Source organism: Micromys minutus (assembly GCF_963924665.1).
Source record: "Micromys minutus genome assembly, chromosome: 3".
In the NCBI taxonomy this organism is placed as follows: Eukaryota; Metazoa; Chordata; class Mammalia; order Rodentia; family Muridae; genus Micromys; species Micromys minutus.
Genome location: NC_137972.1, coordinates 89,018,620 through 89,040,058, shown reverse-complemented (window position 1 = coordinate 89,040,058; position 21,439 = coordinate 89,018,620). Strand labels below are relative to the sequence as shown.

The window sequence follows — 21,439 nt, the reverse complement described above, 5'->3', positions numbered from 1 at the left end:
GTGCATACCTGTAATCCAAGCACGCAGGAGGCTGAGACAATGCCAACGTCAGTCTGGGCTCCATGAGACTGCCCCAAAGCAAAACAAACAAAACATGTATGCGCCAAACTCAAAACTATCCCACGCCATAAAAAAACCCCACACATGTAACTGATCTTAAGCAGGGACAGCTCTTGTAAACTAGGCTGCCATAGCAGCCTCAAGGCCCTTAAAATTCAACAGACTTTTCCCCTACAGTTTCTTTTCTACATTTATTTTTCAAACAATCATTTCACTTATCCAATTCTCATGCTTTAGGGTTTTTTCACCTTTCCTCTCCTGAGGAAGGGTCTTCCTAGTGTTGCCCCCGTTGGCCTTGACCTTACAGGGACTGCGCCTGCTTCTCCAGCCCTGGGATTAAAAGGCTTTACCATACCTGATAAAAAAGGAAATCCTCTCACGGCCGAGTCTATATGAACGGCTCTGAATGTGCAGTCAACGTTGAGTGAGACAACCTTATTTCCACTATTCTAAACACTGCAGTCGACTTGTATGGACATGTGTGCTACTACTGAGCATCGGGAGACAACAGGGATGCCAGCCTGTTCAGTACAAGGCCCTCACAAACCAGCACTGGAGGCAGGCAGGTCAGGCAGGTAACTAGGATTACCAGGACCAGCCAGCGCCAGACATTAGCGACACAGAGGAAAGAGCAGGAGTTGCACTGTTCCCGACTGACTGGGGGCATGTATCACAAGCAATTCCCTCTGCTGGCATGAGGTTTCTTGCTGCCAGGAGTTTGTCCACAACAGCCATCAACTGGTGTTGCCTTCTCCACTACTAAACCTTCTTCTATCTGGATAGTCATATAAAGTACCAGAATAAACCAACTTAATGTACATGTAAAAGCAAAAGCAAAAAAAAAAAAAAAACAAAAAACTGCATATGGGGCATGCCTATGATAACTTTCCAGGCCGAGGCAGGAGGATTGCCACAAGTTTAAGGCCAGCCTGGAATGCATATCAAGACTGTCTCAGACAACCACTACCAAACAAAGGCAAAGGAAACACTTTGATTATCTTATTTTTTATCTTCAAAATGTTCTGCCATGACATCGGAATGCATGATAGAAGTGGCTCATCTTCACATGAAACACTTGGGGTCAGTTTCATTCACAAGTTTCTCTATAAAGCAAAAAACAGAAAAACAATTTCATAACCCCACCTCCTTCCAACCATGATCACAGCTCTGACCGACAGGAAACAGTAGTTCCAGCACGAGGGGCTGGCACGCTCTCTGCACATTAGTAGTGTCTTTGGAAACTACCACCCAAGAGTATCATGATTATAAATCTCATTGTACATGGCAACCCCAAAGGTGACGATGTCCCCCCCCAAAAAGTCCCTGTTTGTGGAGAGCCGCATCCTCCAGGCACTGAAAGAAGCACATTTTCTTCTCCTCCAACAGCTTCTTCATCTCCTAGTATCCATTTTGCAAGGACTGGATTTCTCCACTGCTAGCTGGTGGGCAGAGAGGCCTGAAGCTGTGCTCTCTGACAACTGGGGAAAGATTAAACTGAAAAAGTCAGGTGGCTTGAAATCTCCTCTTTGGAAGAGAGCTACGTTGAGGTGAGTTTATTTTTTTACTTAACTGAAAAAAAGTTGTAAACAGAAGGAGAGAGATACACGGACATACACCTAGACAGACTCTCACTGAGCGCACTTCGGTGTGAGCATCGTATTTAACACGCCGCTCTCTGCTGTCCCTCCACACACCTCCTGCACAGCAGTGAATAGTGTTGTGAGTGTCCTTGGCGTTCATGGTTCTAAGCGATGACATACCTGATATGTTACTCCTGAGAAGGTACTGGAAGGGAATGACAGTTCTGACGCACTCTGGAATGGCACAATCACGTAAACGCTTGCACACTTAAGACTTCTGAACTTAGGAAAAGTTACATAATCCAACAACAAAAAAGTCTGAAAACAATGTAGCAAGTTAAAAAAAATAAAGTTTTGTAATCAACAAACATAAGAAATGCACACTTGTCAGTAATTTAAGTAGGAAACACATACGTAAGAAAAATAGTTATCTGACAAAACTTACAAAAGCCCAACTTACCTATGTATACTAACACATGCACTGCCCAAACCAAAGCTAGCCATACAAGGGGTGCAAGGCTCACAGAAGGAAATGCCCGCAGACAGCACATCTGCAAAGGGTGCAGCCTATAAGCGGCACTGTGACAATTGTTACACATCTGTAAAAAGACATCTTATCTCTTGGTGTAATCTGTATCAAAATGACAACTAGACCAATGAATTTCAAGCACCAACTCAACCACTTAAGGACTGTGTTTATATTTCTACTAAGGGAACAGGCAGTGCGGAAGGCTAGCGATGGTTAGCAGGTCATCGTTACAGTCATCTGTTAAAGGCATGCGGTTTTTTCTTCCATTCCCTTGAATGCCACACACTAGAGAAGGTTTAGGCCAGTGAAGGACTCCTTGGAGAATCGACTCTCTCAGAACCATGGTTTACTATACAATAAAAGCTCTTCAACAAACCAAGGCTTGCTTATGGGATAAAGCAATTTGTACACAAGCCATTGAGGACGGTTCCTTGTTATGACTTAGGAAGGCAGCACCTAGAGAGTAGCCTACTGAGCACGTCTGGACATCCTGGGTAGTGTAAGGAAACGCAGTATCACATGGAAGGGCAATACCACCACACTTGGCAATACTGACATTTTCCTCAGAGTTCCCGTTAGACATCTGAGTGGGACAGTATCACAATAAGAGTACTTTTTCCTGGCAGCCGAGTGAGTGATGGTGCCTGTGAGGCCTCAGGCTGTTGACGAGGAAATTGCGTTCAGATGACAGGTTTCTTCCAATGGTACAGCTGCAGTTTTGTTTCCAGTATCTGCACCTCACACAGTGATTTCTTAGACACACTCACCTCCAGTCCCCTCCTGCTATTCAAGTTTGGTTAAGTTGTCAACATCTACCAAACAGTCTCCTGGTTTGCTCTAGCTCACGGATGGCATATCGGACTGCTGAAGCGTTGTCCCATCTCATGGGACACAAACCTCCACCCAGGGACTCCCCATCACTGTTAGCTGGGCTCCATCGCAGAAGAGCACTGTAGCCTGGACTTCAGCACAGGGGTGATGGACTTTGCTCCTCCTCAGGCAGCTCGGCTGCTCCCCGCTTCTCATCTAACTCACTAGCCGGCTCTTCATCAATCACCACACCAAGGTCTTCACTGCCCCACTCGCTCTGCCCCACGCTGTTCTCCGCCAGTGTGGGGGAGCTGCTTATTCTGCTGTCTTCTTCAGCCAGCCCAGTCACTGGCTGGGAAGGAGGCAGCAGAGGAGGGTTAGATGTCTTGGCATTTTCAGTGGAAGAGGCAGGGGCTTTGGATAAAATGCTGTCTGTTATGACCTCGTTTTGAGGCAAAGGTAACTTTTCCACAAGCTTCCACTGAATGATGCTCATATCCTTCCCACCAGTTGAAATTAGGTGACTGTCATTATGAGTAAAACTGACGTTGGTCACATGGCTGCTGTGGGCACTGTACTTGTGACTGGGAGCCTACAAATTAAATCAGATGGGACAATTAAACTCATTTTTATATGCCTGCTTACAGCAACAGAAGTGTCCAGGAAGATTTAAGTCAGATTATGAAAACAGATTAATTTATATCAATGTTACAAGACATCAGAGCTGAGGAATGAAACAGAAAATTTTTCCTTTTATTATTTCTTTAGAAGGATAAAAGCCTGCTAGTGCGCTCCTATAATGGCAGTACCTATCAAAGGCAGAAGGAATGCTGGGAATTCAAGGCCAAAAGACCCTGACTCAGAAAGAAAACAGGAACAGGACACTAAGAATCCCCCATCCTCTAGTGTGACAGAGGGGAAACTGGGCAAGGCTGTGCAGCATATCACCAAGAGAGCTGATATCCCCACAGATACCCCAAGAGAAGGTATAACACTGGATTCCACTGAGCCAAACTAACCTTTGCTTTGGAGCAGGGATACTGAAACAGATGAACTTTACAGAAATCGTCGGCCACAGCTATCACCCTTCTATTGTGGGATCGAACCAGTGCATTGATGTCTGTTCCATCGGATCCTTCCGGCCAGACACCTGGACAAACATGAGCTGATAAAATTGGCCTGAAAACAAAGCTGACATCACACACACCCAAACACCTCAGGGCAAGGAGCACAGAGCCAATCCTAGTCAGCAAGAAGTAGCAGGTGATGCCAAGAAACTAGCCTCCCCTTGACTTGCTTACACAACCAGCTCCATAGGAAAGGTTATCAGTTACCTGTAGAGAAGAGGAAAGCAGAGCCCTTCTGTCAACAAAAGGGGCTAAATGCTCCCTTTTCAGGGAGGTGGGTGCCTTAAAAAAATGTTCTCATGGAAGTGCCTAGGCCAGACATTGGTTTAGTGTGTTATATCCCACAGAATTATGTTTGAAGAGAAGATATACCAAATACACTTAGCAAGTTATTCTGAGGCAGGTCATTATGGTCCAAGTGGACAAGCTTCTTTTAGGCCAGACTGAAACTGGAAATTTAGAGCTGGGGGACTGACTACCCATGGGTGGCCCCTACTCAGGAGAACTTCTATTTTCTGTGTGTATGAGTGCTTGCTTACATTATGGATAAGCATAGCTCATGTCCAACAAGGCCACATTTCCTAATGCTGCCACTCTCTGGGACAAGCATATTTAAGCTACCACAGTCAGTACATTTAATTTCTCAAATATGAAAATAAGAACCTTATTATATATACAGTCTAGCCTGGCCTTGTATCTGCCTTCTAAATGCTGAGGTTAAAGGAGTATATCATCAAGCTTGGCCAATATCTTTCTTTTATCAATTTACCCAGTATGTATAAAAAGCACTCTCTCTCTCTCTCTCTCTCTCTCTCTCTCTCTCTCACACACACACACACACACACTCACACACTTCCCATTAGCTGCAATGTTCTTACCAAAGACTTGGAAGCCTAGCACACAGGTGTATGTTGTCCAATCGATGTCCTTGCAATCTGATCGGTTCCTGATTAGTTTGCAGCCATTTTTAATATCCCCTTTAGAAATGTAGAGATAGGAAGTATAGTAACAGTGCTGTGTACAAATGTATTTGAAAGTGCATCTTGATTCAAACCAGTCATGTTTACCTGTATTTACAATCCATACACTGAAAGACATTTAAGACTGACTTAAAAAGGAAGAGTGTGTAGCAAGGCCTTACAGAATCACAAAGTGTTCCTTCTCGTGGAAGTTTTCATCTTTTCTACGCAAGCATAAAGGCTCACCCATAACATTGCCCCTGCCTCCAGGAAAAGCTGTTAAATCAAACCATAGAGGTCTGCACCAGGTTCACAGAAAGATCTCTCATTGCAACATCTGCTCAGCTCTACACCATTAAGTTAATGCATTGCTTTCTTGGAGAGGAGGCTCACACGTGAGACTCATTCCTGAGCCCTGAGTAACAGATGCTGTAAGTCAGACGCCAGCATTCGCTCCTCAGAGTTTGTATTCCATGGAGCCTGTGTAGCTGTCCCTGACAAACACATCTGAGCCCATATATGACTGTTCATACTTACAGTACAGTATCTCGTAGTCACCCGAGTTAGACATTATATGCTTATTGTCTGGGGACCAGTCAAGGTGTGTGATGTAGCTAGAGTGTCCCTAAGAAAAGATTAATAAAGAAAGCATTTAGAGTTTTGAATGACAATTTCATACTTTACTAACAGTGCTTAGTACTCATGTGTCAGAAATCCTAAGGGATGAGAGCACCAGAGTCCAAGGGACGAAGGGCTCATAGCCGGTTCTTCAGTTCTTTTTACCCTGTCCTGTTAGAAGCTGAGGATGCAGTAGACACAGGTATGTGAAGAGAACCAGTGACAAAAAGAGTTTTGCAGTATTGTGGTGCTCAAAGGGCTGCGCACAACAGAAATACTACCAAGTTCTTGGAACCTGGGTGAAACCTGCTGGCGTTTCTACCTATACACTAGAAACAAGTGCCTACCACCGCTGCTAGGGGATCCCAAGAAAGAAAGACTTAAGCTTCCATGTCAGACAACGCTGTGCGCTCTCACGCCTGCCGTTAAGTCCCTATTAGAGTGATGCCAGTCTTAAGAATGACGAGTCTGTCACAGGTTATGTGCACAGATGTTTCCCTGGGCTGTATGTGCTTCCTATAAATAGAATGAAACCCTCCTAGGAAAGCTCCTGTCTCCAAAGGATGTTCTGGAAGGGGCAATGACCTGCAACACTGCATCCCTGCAGAACAGCTGAACCCAAGTTAATCATCTGACTCTTCAAAACTTTCTTTAAATAGAAAAATGTCAATATTTTGCTGCTTGGCTTTTATTCCTACTGGAAATTAAACAACAAAAACTACGAAATACTTAACTGTTAGCTTTACATGTAGCATTTAATGAATCTCAATAAACCAGGTCAGTCACAGAGATCCTATGGTCTGTCGAAGCTCACAGACACAAGCTCACTTGTTTCATCTAGCCAAATCTTATACTTTTAGAATTAAAAGCTTCTTGCTTACAGTGTTTTAAGTTAATAAACTCAACGCGTCTCAGATACAGTTTTTAATGAACCACAAGCTTCTTAATTATTCCACTCTTTTCCCAAAGCCTAATTAAGTGTGTCCTACACTCCTTCTAGACTACAGCCTTCTTCAGAGCGCTGTGAGCACATAAGTGAGCTGACTGTGGAGATTTGGGAATGATGAAGCTTTCTGAATAACAGAGACTGCAGGTAAGCTGGAACACAGGTTGGGGGGTCACTTGCAGTTGAGAATATTAGCAACGACAGGTTAGTGTTGAAAGACGATGCATTTCTCAGTGAGTATGAGGACATGCTAACACATCACTTCTAGACAAGTCTCAGGTCTAGCTCTGCTGTGTAGGAATTAAGTAGATTGATTAGTCATGGTAATGCACACTCCTCTAAGTATTTATCCTGACACAGACGTTCTTTGCATGTTGTCTGCATCTTAGTGAAAGGCCTCTGATGTCCTACTTAGAAGAGCAAGAAAAGCACCATGTGTCCACGGAACACTTAACTCCTGTAACAGTCGACACAGTGTGCAGGTCAGTCAACGAAAACTGCTTCCAAAGACTTATTTGCACGGTTTGACTCAGTCAATAGTAAGCACAGAGATACAGTACAGTGCAGTTACTGGGAAGGGAGGGTCTGTAATGTCTTACACCCAGATGCCACCACAGGGTCCTCTCCTGATTTTCAGGCTCAGGAACAGAATAGGCTGGGCCACCATGTGGTTGCTAGGATTTGAACTCAGGGCCTCTGGAATAGCAGTCAGTAAGTACTCTTAACCACTGAGCCATCTCTCCAGCCCAAACATCAGATCTTTTCTCAAGCCCATAAACATGGTGAACATTCACAGCTACATCACATTTAGAGAAGAGTTTACAAGGACCAGGCTCCATCCCACGTGCTTCTTTCTAGACACAGACTACGTCCAGCTGGCCTTAGCATGTCAAGTGGCAGGGTCAGCCATGTTCAGTCTGTCCTCCCTAACAGCAGACAACAGACAAAAGCGGCAGTAGTGTCTGAGCCGGTAGTGGAGGTGGAAAGAGCAGGGACAGAGGCTCAGCCTGCAGACATCTAACGCAGAGCTGTGCCTCAATCACAGCCCTGATAGCACTGTATACGCACACAGGTCCTACAAGTGCCTCATGCGATTAACGACTGTCATTTCCCAGCATTCCCAAGGTCCTTCTGATCATCAGCTGTTAGATGCCACCGTTTCTCTGCTGGGTAAGTTGCATGGTAATACAACATATGACGTAATAAAACACACAGTGACAACTCTGTCTGAGTGACAGTCTGTCCTTGAAGATGAATGAAGGAAACTAAGTTTTAGATCTGCCAGGATATCAAGACAACTGCAAAGGAGGACTGAGTTAATAAGCAAGTACCCACACTGCAGAGCCAGACTCCCACTGCGTCTCTGTGAGGTGGTGCACAGCCATAATCCTAGTATGCAGGTGAGGCATTGTATTTTATACGGCCTGTTTATTAAGCTGGAGCCTGTTTCTGTCAAGGTTACAAATTGAAGTGTGATTTAAAGTTAGGTAGTGAGATGGTTCAGTGGTTGTAAAGCTGCCCCATGCAACCTATGTTCCAGCACTGGAAGCCATGCAAAGTTGTTCTCTAACCTCCAGTGTGCACTATGGCATATGCATCCACACACAAACCTTGGACATAAGAATGACACACCTTACTGCCTACTAGAGTAAACTTAAAAAAAAAAAAAAAAAAAATCCTCATGGTGAAATACTGTTTTCTTTTTTTTTTAAATTTGTATCGTGCATGCCTATGTTCCATGTGTGTACACATACACGAAGGCCAGATGACAACCTCACATTTTTTCACTAGTCTGAAACTCATCAAATAGTCTAGGCCTGTTGGCAGTGAATTCCAGTGCTCTCCAGTTTCTGCTTCCCTGGTGCAGGGATCACAATCCAGTACCACTGTGCCTAGAGTTTTATTTTAAACAAAGGCTCTGGGCTTTCCTGAGGTTCTCACGCTCACAAGACAAGCATTTTCCTGCTGAGCTGTCTCCTACACCCTCAGTGGGAGAGCTTTTCTTTTTTGTAATCTCTTTTTATATACGACATACATTAAGTTGATAAATTAATTAAAAGATGTGAAGAATGATTTGTAATTCCTTTTCAAAAGAAACAAACTATTTTTGTTAAGTTCTACAAGTAACTCAGATTGCTTGCAGACCAGTTTATAGATAGACTAGTTTCAGAGTATGGTACAAAACATACAGAGCAGCAATAGACAAACCCCTCTTCTCAAACTCTAAGTAAGTCCAACATTCTTGTTTTCTTTTCTGTATTGTCTCATTATGTAGACCTGCCTGGCCTCCAACTTGTGACCAGTGTTTCTGCCCCTGCCCCAGAATGCTAAAAGCACAGGTCTGTGCTGCCAGCCTTAGCCAAACTGAAAACGCTCAATGTGAATATCCCACACGCTTTAACATCTAAAGCTTTATAATCCTGTATGATACTAAGCACAAGTGTACTAAACACACTGTATAAAATTACTTAGGTGTTATAAGAAACACACGAATCAGTGTTTTTACTTCAACTTTGGCCCTAAGATCTCTTATAATGAATATATAAATATTTGCAAAGCCAGAAACCTGAAATCGGAAACACTTCTGGTCTTAAGCACTTTGAATATGGAATATTCAATCTGTGTATAATAAGTAAAATAATTTTCAGCCCCACAGTGTATATGTGTTTAGAAGAATTAATTCTCTTATTTAAGCACCCGAGTGAATTGTTTATCAAAACTTTTAAAGGATTTTTGTCACCATGCCAATTCATCATGTCATCTGCTAATTCTGAATAATGTCCTAACACACATACTAAGTTACTTCATTTTGCACATTTACTGAGTATTTATATGCCAAACAGCAGCTTCAGTCCTTTACGCACAATGTCTTCCTTCCTTCCTTCCTTCCGTGTGTGCTAGTGTCTGCCCTGTGCCTTGAGGCAGGGTCTGTCATGTACACTGGGACTGGGCTATAGGCCACGGGTCCTGGTGGTCCTCCAGGCTAGTCCACAGCGCTGGGCTACAGGCATGCATGTCCATGCCCAGCTTTTCATGGGTGCTGGTAACTCAAACTCAGTCTTCATGCTTGCACAGTAAACACTCTTACTTACTGAGCCATGTCCTCAGCCCTGCATTAGCTTCTTTTAATCCTGTGAAGTAGAAACTGCTATTACCCTTACTTTACACGTGAGAAGATTCACACAGAAGGTTAGAGTAACCTGTTCAAGGCCACACTCGTGTACAAGTGAATCAAGTTCAGGTCAGGAGTCTGATGCAGTCTGTGTCTATACCCATCAAGGCTCCGTTACCTACTTTTCGTATCCCATGTGGGACTGAACCTAGGGCATCAGATATGCTGGCAATTAATCTACCACAGAGCTACAGGTGCTCTTTCAGCTACACTTCTTGATGGTGTATTTGTTTTGTCTTGTCCTTTTCTTTTTGGTCCTTGTCTGTTGAGTGCCCCAGCTGGCCTGGAACTTGCAATGATCCTTGCACCTCTGTCTCAAGGGCTGGGATTGTGGATGTGTGCTACCCTGCCTGGCAAAGGTACATCCCGAGGACAAGGAAACACATCTTCCAGATAGTCTTGGTGCCTAGGCCATTTCTTTGGTTTGAGCAGAGCTTCTACCATATAGAATTTAATTTTCATCTTATAAAGATGACCTTCAAAATATGGAAAAACATTGCTGCTAAGTGTCTTAAATGCAGACTGGTCAACAGAGTAAGCTCAAGGACAGCCAGGGCTAAACAAAGAAACCCGGGTCAAACATTAATTAAACTTACTACTAGTTAGAGGGAGACAAATGTTGACCTAAACTTAAGGGAGAGAGATATCTTTCCAGAACACATAGGTAACTGTGTTCTACAGTTAGGTAATCAAAATTTTATTTTAAAAAAAGATTTATTTAATTATGTGTATGTGTGGCCCAGAGAGGTCAGAAACATTGGATTCTCTGGACTGGCAATGACAGCCAGGTCCCTGAGGGAGCAGTACTCCTCCTTACCACTGAGCCATCTCTTCAGGTCTCCCCCTCTTCTTTATTTAGAAGGGGTCTTAGGTAGCCTAGATGGTCTCAAATTTGTTGTGTAGCTGGGGATGACCTTAAATACTGATTCTTCTGCCCCCATATGCCAAGACTTGGAATCATAGGTGTGTGCCACCATACCTAGTTTATGATGTACTGGGGACTGAGGCAAGGGACTCACGTGTCTAGTACAGGCATTTTCAGTTTTCACAGAGTTTAAAGCAGCTCGTAGGAGAAAGCAACAGCGACATCAATGTTCTTAAGAGGAGAACTTAATTTTCATAACAGAACATAATCTCTCAGACACTGTGTAACGACGTAGGTCATCCTACTTTGCTACTTACAGTGCACTTTCCATATCTGCTATACTTTCTTCCATTTTCTGAGACTGCGTAGAGGTAAATAAAGTTGTCATGAGATCCCACAGCCAGAAGAGTACCATCTAGGATTAAACAGGAAAAAGTGCTGATTGGAAAATGTCTGTATATATTGCTACCTTATTGGTCCTATATTAAATATAAAAAATGTTAAATCTCATCAATTTAACTGTTGTTTGGCATTTTATGAACAAAGGCAATCACTTAGCATCTCCTAAAATCAAATGGTAACCCACTCCAACACAACACTCCTCCTTGGAGGTACTCTCTAATCTTAACCCCATAGTCAGCTAAAGGCTGGTTTTGGAGAGATTTCCCTACATTTATTGGTGGAAGTGTACAATACTTATGTAGCAAGCTAAGCAGGTGCAGCTCCGTACTTGGCAAGCAGGTTTCCTCAAGCAGGAGCACATTACATTCTCTAGTTCTACGGTGTCTCTGACTGTCTCTACAACTACGATAAGCACATAGCAACTGGTCAAAGTCCACCAGTCTTCGATTTTTAAATGCTAAGTTTTGTAGGGGTTGTTATGCCAGAATTAAAAACAAAACAGAAGATATTGACTCTTTTGGGGCAGGCATGATGGGTTCGAAGGGAAAGGTATACACTGGCTGCCAAATCTGATGGCTGGCATTCCATCCTAGAGACCGTGTGGTAGAAGAATAGAACCATCTAACATGTTCTCTGACACATGTGCACATACAACACAATACATTAAAAAAAACCCAAAAAACACAAATTAAATTGACTGACTTCTGCACCTTGGTGTACATACATTCCTGCCTCCCCCTCAAGACAATACTCTGTGCTTCTTTCTTTTTAAATAATAAAGAGACAACCAAGTTTTTATTTGTAGTGTTAATCCAACAGCTATTAGAGCACGTTCAGAGCTGGGTGCCTGCCATGTGTGCAGAGCCTGGTCTCAGCCTGCAGCATTACAGACAAAGCCAACCCACACCGAATGCTCAAATGCAACAAAGTCCAGGGGTGGTCCTGCAAGCCTGTATTCCCTGTCCTTCCAAAGGTGAGGAAGGAGAATTACACATTTCAGGCCAGTTTGGGGGAAAACTATGCCTCAAAAAAGCCAGACTAATTCTAGAAAAGAATGATATAAATCAAATCATATAAAAAAACAACAAAAAAAATAACTGGAATATTATGAAAATTTTATACTTTGAATAAAGTATACAAATAGTTACTTAATGTTGAATGAGGTTAAATAGAATTCTTACAATGAATTACTAAGTATTTTATTTAATAACTACCAATTATGATTATGTGACTGAAATTTTGAGTTTGGATCCTAATGTGAATGCCAAGGACTGACCTGAAGGAGAATGTGATAGGCAAGTGGTCTACCATGGAATCCCATTCCGCACTGCTTGTATACTTTATATATAAAGAGAAGGTTGCTAATTAGATGGAACATTCCGCTTAATATATACAAATTCTCCTGTATGTAGTGTGATTTGGTTGTTCTTCACTGTTTTTAACTGCAACTGCAGCTGTCACACCTAACTCTAAATGTACACTCTCTAACATAGCTTCATTTCTGCAGAGCTCGTAGTTCCAGCAGTAGGGTTTAACCTGACACTCATTCAGGTGATATCACACTTGACAACACAGAGGAGTTCAACAAGCACACACACCTGACTTCTGTGGGTGCAGTGCATACGAAACGGGGAAGTCTGCTCACCTACTGAGTAACGCATCACTGAGAGCTGTTCATTCCCGTCCGTGTGGATTGACACCAGATCTCTTGTTTCTGCATCCAGAACAAACCACCTGTTTAGGAAAGAAAAGAAAAAACAAACCGCCTTCAGGTATTTACATTTACAGAAAACAGTAGGTGACTTTTCCTACATTTTAAATTTAAAAATATCAATATTAACCTCACAACTATGATTATAATTATACTTGATAATAATTATTCTATGATAATAATAATTCTTCTAATTAATGCTATTTATAAAAAAAAATGCTGCCAGACAGACATGGGCCTAGTTGTTTTCATTTCTACTTAGGACTCCAACCTCTAGGCACTCTCTATAGACAGAAAGGTAAGATGGCACTAGAGCTGACCCAGCACATACAGCAATGGAGAAGAACAACGAACCAGGAACCGAAAGGATGGTCAGGGTGTTCTCAGCACCGCTCACGGGGAATAAGAGGAATGACAGCTGCAGAGCGGGAGGAGGGCATGGATGGGGACAGACACATATTCATGAATCAATGTTGGTAATTCTGTGAGAGGCTGTCACACTGATGTTATATGGTCCACACTCACTAAACACACGTTGGTGCAAACTGACAGTGCCACAGACTACAGAATTGCTTAGGTCTGTTACTCACCAACCCTCAGCTACCACTAAAGCACCGAGAACCCCTTTTCTAAAGAGGGAACAAGATGGTACCCAACCAAGACCATAGAGCTACATACAGAGAATATCAGGCTTCAAGGACTTTTTTAAAAAAAGATTTATTTACTTTAAATGTATGAGTGCTCTATCTGCATGTAACAAGAAGAGGACATCAGATCACATTACAGATAGCTGTGAACCACCATGTGATTGTTGGAAATTAAATTAAGGACTTTTGGAAGAGCAAGCAGTGTTAACTTCTGAGCCATCTATCTAGCTCCAAAGGTTCAAATTTTCAATATGATTATCAAAACTTTATTATGTTCTTATATAATTCAAATTATTAATTTCAAAATGTAGTATTAAGACTGCTTTCAAGCCACTTTAATTTCCTACAAAAGCTACATGCAACTTTTATTTTTGCTACATACAACATTTATCTCTTTGAAAGCAACCTTAGCAAGCAGCAATGCCCAGATCACGTTCTCATGTGTGGAGATCTACACTGGCACACTAGTTATAGATAGCAGCTCCTTAAGAATGAAAGATAAACTCTTGTGTTTTTCTGTTTCTTTAAATGCATAACAGATTAATTCTATTTTTGGAATGGAATTTGTCAGGTGTGACGTGGTTGTGAATGCAACTGCGTGACAGTTGTGGCCGTGGGTGATGCGTGTCTGGTTCTCTAGTCTACAGATGGCATTGCTGTCCTGTGTGCTTGTCTGCTTTGCCTTTGTCTCCACCATACTTGTCCTCAAGTATAAAAATATCTGGGAAAGGGATTGAGGGCATTACTAGAGAAGGAAATGGCTCAGATGTCTACAGGAACAAAGTCCTGACCCCCACCCCCCAAATGCTAGGACCAGACATGTGCCATTGTGCCTGGTAGATGTTTAGTTTCTTTAGTGACTACACACACACATACTGGAGCTAGAATTAACCTGAAGTCCCTAGATAGATGCATCTCTTTTTCCTTTAGAAAAAAAAATATCCATGATAGTATCTTTGGATAAACTGTTTATGGGTCTTGCTTTTTTAAAATGAGCCTCTGGATACAAAACCAGGAATGTTGGGGCTAGAAAGACAGTTACCCAGTGAAGAGTATGTTACTTTTCTAGAAAACCCAAGTTTGGTTCCTAGTGCCAATTAAGGGTGGTTAGGCCCACCCAAAAGCTACAGAGAAGGAAGGCATGAGGGTGAGAAGCAGGACTCCACCTCAGCTTCCGTCGGTTAAGTCCTCTAAGAGAAGTGCTCTAGTATGTTCCCTTAGTGCCACACCAATGCACACTGGACTCTGGTAATCATCAATGCACTCACTACTCGGTGACATGATGCTGAATCTATACATGGACACACACACATCGCTCAACATTTTACCAGTCATTTTCCTTGTCAAGCACCATTTGGGCATGTTTTACAGCAAACTATTTCCCATCCCCAAATGTGACTCAGAAGTGAAGTGAGTAATCTGAATGGCTAAAAAGTAGTAGCTTTTCAACTTCATAAAATAGAGCTAGGTATTTATAGACCAAAGGAAAATAAGAACAAATAGAATATGAATATGAATCCAAGGCATGCAGGTGTGGAGCCCAGCAGAGTTCTATCTAACCCAGCCATGACAGCTGTATCTGCCAACAGGAGACTAAGTTCACACCAGTGAGCACGGCCTGCCCACCAGCACTGCTATGGTGATTACTGTCTTTCTCTTACTTAGGCTGTTTCTATTCAAGAGGTAGTAACTGCCTTACCTTTATTACATCACTAAGACTGAGGATCTCACAGTTTACAGATGTTTATTCAAACAGTATGTCTTCATGATTTCCAAACCTCTCTAGCCTTACACTTCATTTAGAGCTCAGGAAAGGCTGACTGACCAAGTACACACTAGAGTAGATAAGTGTGCTACATATGACATGATTTTCCCAACGATGCAAACGTTCACCATTTCAGATCACTGGGCTCATGTACAGACCCTACCTGCCTGAGTGAGTTCCGATGGCCACCACTGTACCGCTTGGATGGAAGTCTGCACAGTGTCCTGGTTCCTAGAAGAGAAAAGGACGGCCATTGGAGCATACGATAAAGGTTCTAGGTTTGAAAAATTGTTAAAAGAAAAATCTTTCAGAATAACGTGTACTGTCAACCACTAAGAAATGCTACATGGGCAAAGGAGCTGACTGGCGGGGAAACAAGCAATCCGGCCTGTGGCCAGGAGAGGAACAATACAGGTAACACCAAATATAGGATGAAGTTCACAGAAAACTTGTACATTTCTTTCGGGGTAGAAAAGGTAGTATCTGTATACAGTAGTGGGAAAATACAAGGTTACCCACAAAGAAGACAGTATAGACTGTTATAGCATTTACTGAATCCAACTGTGACACCACAGAGTCCCAAATAGTTCATAATTAATGTTCTACAACTTTATAAAATCTTTTTGTTTACCACCAAAACTGAAAGTATCCGACAACCTTTTCTTAATGTGGATTCACATTGGAACAGAGACCAGACATTTCCCTCTTACTCTCAGCCCTTTCTCCAAACCACAAGCACACGTTCAGATCAATGCTTCATTAAGTGCCATCGGAAGTCTGCATGGGGAAGCTCTGCACTCACATCCACAAGCCTGGTCCACTCCAGCCTGTGCTCCACTGAGTCCCACATGCACACCTGCCTGTCCTGAGCACACGTCAAGAGCAAATCTTTGAAGGGATGTGTTGCGAGGCCCCAGAGTTCATCTGTATGACCCTGGAAATGATAAACCTTCTTGTAAAATCCAAAGCATATCGTCAAGAAGAAAATGTAGAGATCATTGTCATCCCACGGCTTACCTGTACTTCTATTTGGAAGCCATCATTAAATGTTCCCCGTAAAATAAAGTTGCGTGATGTGCCCACTAAAAACTGGTCTGCCTTTCCCTCTGCAACTGCTCGAATTGTGCCGTACTGATCAGGAACCTAGAACACATGAGTGTGGAGTTACCATAAACAGTGACTTGCAATAGTTAGTACCTGAACAGTGCTATGCTCACAGCTGTCTGCAGTTAGAGGGAAATAAAGACAGACTCTAAACCTGAAACAATGTGGTGGTCTTATCAGACTGTAATTTAATGTTCAATTACATTTTATTACACAGAAGGTATAATATGTTATCAACATCCTTTGCCACATTAATCATAATTATCTTTGTAGAGCAGGGTCTCCCACATGCTATTCAAGCTTGTCAGTGATCTAACTTGCAGCCCACTTCAGCAAAATTTAAATTTATATTCTGTATGATTCTGAGAGTTATATAGGTGTGGGGGAGGAGGGAAGTTCTATTCGAGCTCATAAAGAGTATGGTCTGGGTCTTCTTTCATGTTCTTCTGGGCAAGTTACTTAGCTTAAGACAATTCATTTATCTGTGAATAGGGATAGTGCATTCATTCCCTATTCATTCTTGATTGTTACAGGGACCAAAAGATAAAAATTCCAGCAAATCAAAAAACAGATGACCTTTTAATCTACAGACTCTGCATCCAAGTACTAAATCATCCATGGACTGAAAACACTGGGGTAAAAAATCCCTTTGTACTGAGTATGTACAGACCCCTCTACCCATCATTAATTAGTTCCTATATAATTCAGTAAACCATTTCCTTATCAGTCACACTGTATCAGGTATGGTAAGCAATACAAAGATAATTTATAGTCTAAGTCCACAGAAACACTACGTTGGGTAAGGGACTTCAGAACCTACAGATTCTGGCATCTGTGGGGAGACTGAATTGTAAAGTATTATAAAGGCCATTCATAGGTCCCCTCGTGAGACCCATTTCATTCACACAGTATGTGATATATGCCCAGTGTCCTTTAAACCAACGACAAGTGATCCCACAGAATGACTCTGAAATGGTACATTTCTTCTTCATGATGGGTTGGTTCTAAAATGCCTCTGCTGATCTGTGTCTGCCTGAGTCAGACCCTGAACTCAACTTCTTACACTACACAGTAAGCAATAAAGCCCTCAAACTCCACGTTTTTCTGTTCAGAGCAGAGTCCTCTATGGCTTTCCTATGGGGAGGAAATGAACGTGGTCAGTTTCCCAGAAAAGCTATCTCAAAACGGGACAAATCATGGGTAGACTTCTACTATTTCAAGAGTTTTAAGGTCCCATTTCCAGCCTTACCTCAATTTCTCTTTCAAGGTTCAGATCATGATCCCACAAAATTATTTTTCTGTCTTTCCCTCCTCCAGTTAATAGCATCCCATTTCTCATCTGACAAAGCGTAAACACACTGCCTTCGTGAGCTTTGATTTGTCTGCTGATCTGATATACACCTAATATGGTAAGAGAAAAAGAAAAAAAACACTAGTAATGACATGTTTCATTGGACTTTAGTGTCCTTCTGGATAACAGCTCTAGCAGAACTACAGGGCGAATACTCAGAAAGTTCACATTTCCCTAATCAAAACCTAGTCTCAGCAGGTTACACAAACACGGCAGGCACAGAGACTAAGACTGAACATAACCCTTCACATTTCTATCACTATTTATGTACTTCAAAAAATACTTTCCTAAAACAGTGATCACTGTGCAGACAGCAGGGGATATAAAGTGTGTCTCAGCATCAACTTCACTGCCATCTCTTAGGAGTTTTGGATAGTATTAGAGTGGTGTCACTAGTTTGATGCACAGCAAGAACAGAATTATGAGGGTCATATCCACAATACCAGTTGTTGGTAAAGCTGTAGCCAAGTCTCCCCCCCTTCAGTGTCCCTGGAGCTTTGCAGAAACCTTTGTTAGCTCAGGGCATGACATTCACTAATAAACACTGGCTTATTCTTTTTAGTCCACTGAGAAACAAAAGAAATGACATCTTCCAAACTGAGTCCACAATGCTGACTGGGCTCTAGCAGTCCAGGGAGGCTAGTGAGGTGAAAGGGCAGGCAGCCCTTGGGAGACAGCCTCACAGAATCAGTTACTAGGCTCACAACGGGAGCTAGAGCCTGTTAAACATGGCTACAGTCAACAAAATAGCCTTAGCTCTTGTGGGAAAACAGATTAAAACCATTCATCTTCTAAACTGTATACCAAATGCTGAATGCGTAAGCAGAACACGGCTGTGCCTAGATAATTGCACATGCCAAGTTAAACAAGCCAGTTGTAGTCAGGCAAGTGCCAACCCGGAGGCCAGTTTGGGCTACACAGTGAGTTCTAGATCAGCCTGGGCTATGTAGTGAAAAGTTAGAAAACAAAAACCCAACTCACCAATGAACTAGTTATCTATAGTCACACATTTTACTCTATTTTGATAGATTATCTAGAATAAAGAGACCAAGAGAGATGGGGAAGCTCACTGGTCCTTTCTAGGAGGTGCTGACAAAGTGCACATATGGATACAGTGCTGACTGCACTCTTAAAGGAGCACACTTCACGCCGAGAGCGGCTCTCAAGCAGTGTGGGTGCACTCTGGGTACAACGGTTCGATGGGGGACACATCCTGCTCAGATCCAGGGTCCCCACTAAACACAACTTAACTTTTGAGGAAACACAAAATGCTCAGGGGATGTCTGTCTACACAACTGATTTATCTTTGCTCTGATTGCACCTAGGTGCCCAGGAGAGAAAGAACATCTGAAAAATGGGAATTTTTCTGAGCACTGCTGAGCCCCTTTAGGTCAGGGACAGAGGAAGGAAGAGTGAACCCTGAGCATCTGAGTGTCTTAGGTCTCCATTCTTGTATGTGGTTAAAGTAATAAGCAAGTATTTGAAATTACAAAGCTAGCCAGATGTGGTGGTGTGTGCCTTTTCAGTCTCAGCACTGGGGACGCAGAAGCAGGCAGATCTCTGAGTTCAAGACCAGCCTGGTCTACAAAGCTAGTTTCAGGACAGCCAGGGCTACACAGAGAAATCTTGTCTTGAACCTCTACCACCCCCCACCCCCCAAAGGAAAGAAATTACAAAAATAGCTAGGTATGGTGGCACATACTTTCACTCCCTGCACTTGGGAGGCACAGACTGTGAATCTCCGAGTTCCAGGTCAGTCAATTAAGGTCAGCCAGACTCTAACAAAAACACCCATTAAAAATCAGGTGTGGAGTTTTATGGTTCACCATTAGAATGAACAAAATAAAAATCAAAGTTTTCTGTTCTTAATTCAGTCTCCCTAGTTCTAAACACTCCAAAAAGCCTTGTCAAGCGTGTATGACCTTCCCAGAGTGATGAGAAAACAGAAAGCAAAATTAAAGAACTGTTTCATCAGAATAAAAACCTCCATAATGTGACTGACTCCGTTCCACTCACTTCCTACCAAGCTGTAGGGTTGTTACAAAGTCCAAATACTAACTACGTTTAAAAAAATTCTGTTTTTCATATTTAAACATGTATCCCAAGTTTCTTTTACAGACTTTAAAAACTTTATATCTAAGTTTAATTATATGGCCAAGTCTACCAAGTTTAATAGCAAGTTCTTCCATTTGTCTCCTCACTAAGAGAAAATCTTCATGAAAAGCAGGTTTACCTTGCCTGCCAAATGAAGACATTTCTGTCTACTCAAATGCAGACTCGAGTATTAGGAGATGCTAACATTAGGTCATGGTCTTATCACCTAGGTAAAGGGCCCATGCTGGTGACTTGGTGAGCAGGCCAAATGGCTGAACTTCTTAGTTCTAGAAAGGAGCCTCACAAAGATGTAGGAGTAATAAACACCTTTAAAATGTCTTCTTCATGTGTGCCTGGTTTTATGCCTTGCCAATGTGTGGAGAGGATGCCAAGTCCTAGCAGTAGGGCTGGGAAGAGGGCTGCAGGTAGAAAAGGAAAGGAGGGGACAGGACAGTGGCTCACTCATTTATGCCATCTGTCCTTCCTAAAAGCATGACCACAAGTTCTGCTCAGGTACTTGAGTCCCAGCCCAGGAGAGTGAAGCTTCATATATCTTAAATTAGAATGTATCTCTAAGTGTGCTCTCCCTCTTATATTAAACTTCTGGAGGGAAAAGTTCTGTATGATCACATGTAAATTATATATGCATAATGAATAATTTCCTTAGAAAGGCTCTTTCTGGAGCGCTCACGTTATTCCGAACGGTCTCTCCTGGTCTGTGTGGGTGGGAAGGCACCAGCACCATGTGAGAACCATGCAGTGCTGACAGAAGAGAAGATACCTTTAGGTCCTTTCCCGGGTGGGGGCTCAACGGTAGTTTTGCTCCAGATAAGCATGACTCCACCTGAGTCTCCAGTGAGAACATCTCCATTCCCCAAGAACGCCAAACACTGAACAAATTTTGGTTTTTCATATTTCTGAAATAAAATGAGAATTTTATTTGGTATGGTGATTTTATGCTTACCCAACAATAAAAGATTAGGTAGGCAGGCAGGCAGGCAGACAGGCAGACAGACAGACAGACACAGACATACACACACCCCACACATCCAATGATGTTACAACATTCTGATCCTTACCCCAAAAATTCCCTGTTTTCTTGTTAGTGAATTGCCACTCCAGGTCCAGAAAAATATATGAGATTTACCACATGTTATTATTGTATTTGCATCTGTTGGGTGGAATTCTACAGCCAAAACAACTTCATTTGTTGTCTGTGAAAAAAAGTGAGTTTTAGAAGAATGTATATTCTTACTATTACCAAAATCCAATTAGAGGTTCTTATAAAGTCAGGGAAAATGCTTTAGGAAATTTGCCTTTTCTTCTAAGCCTAATTTTCCTAAACAAACAAACAAACAAACAAATAAACAAATAACCAGAATTTTAGGATAAAGATTTAAATTTGATATCCTTATGCTATTATATCAATTCTTTTGCTATTTATTCATATGACATTGTTAAGAATTGTAGGTTATGTGTTCCGTATTCAGAAAAGCACACTATGGAAGATGCAAGAGCAATGTGTCGTCTTAAAGCTCAGACCACCAGAGCTGGAAACAGACCACCTCCCTTTCTAGTCACCTATCTTGTGCTTATGCTTAGGAAGTCAGAGCAGTGACTTAAATGGAATTGTAAGCAGTATACTCCTTTAACGTTTATAGTGGGTTTTTTTTCCCAACACTATATTTGTGAGATACAC

The 21,439-nt window shown here is 42.2% G+C and overlaps 1 protein-coding gene across 1 annotated transcript in view; it reads right to left on the bottom strand.

Moving 5' to 3' along the window:
- Window positions 1-1,215: 1,215 nt before the first annotated feature.
- EML4 (EMAP like 4) overlaps window positions 1,216-21,439 on the bottom strand; it is a 104,351-nt gene continuing 84,127 nt past the window's right edge. The window contains exons 13-24 of the mRNA XM_080913638.1: window positions 20,820-20,954; window positions 20,522-20,657; window positions 17,545-17,696; window positions 16,209-16,334; window positions 15,994-16,125; window positions 15,355-15,422; window positions 12,714-12,802; window positions 10,984-11,081; window positions 5,603-5,690; window positions 4,985-5,083; window positions 3,999-4,129; window positions 1,216-3,571 (exon numbers count right to left, since the gene is read on the bottom strand). Of these exons, the coding sequence (XP_080769764.1) occupies window positions 3,134-3,571; window positions 3,999-4,129; window positions 4,985-5,083; window positions 5,603-5,690; window positions 10,984-11,081; window positions 12,714-12,802; window positions 15,355-15,422; window positions 15,994-16,125; window positions 16,209-16,334; window positions 17,545-17,696; window positions 20,522-20,657; window positions 20,820-20,954 (1,692 nt within the window). The 3' untranslated portion in view covers window positions 1,216-3,133. The remainder of the gene's footprint in view (window positions 3,572-3,998; window positions 4,130-4,984; window positions 5,084-5,602; window positions 5,691-10,983; window positions 11,082-12,713; window positions 12,803-15,354; window positions 15,423-15,993; window positions 16,126-16,208; window positions 16,335-17,544; window positions 17,697-20,521; window positions 20,658-20,819; window positions 20,955-21,439) is intronic.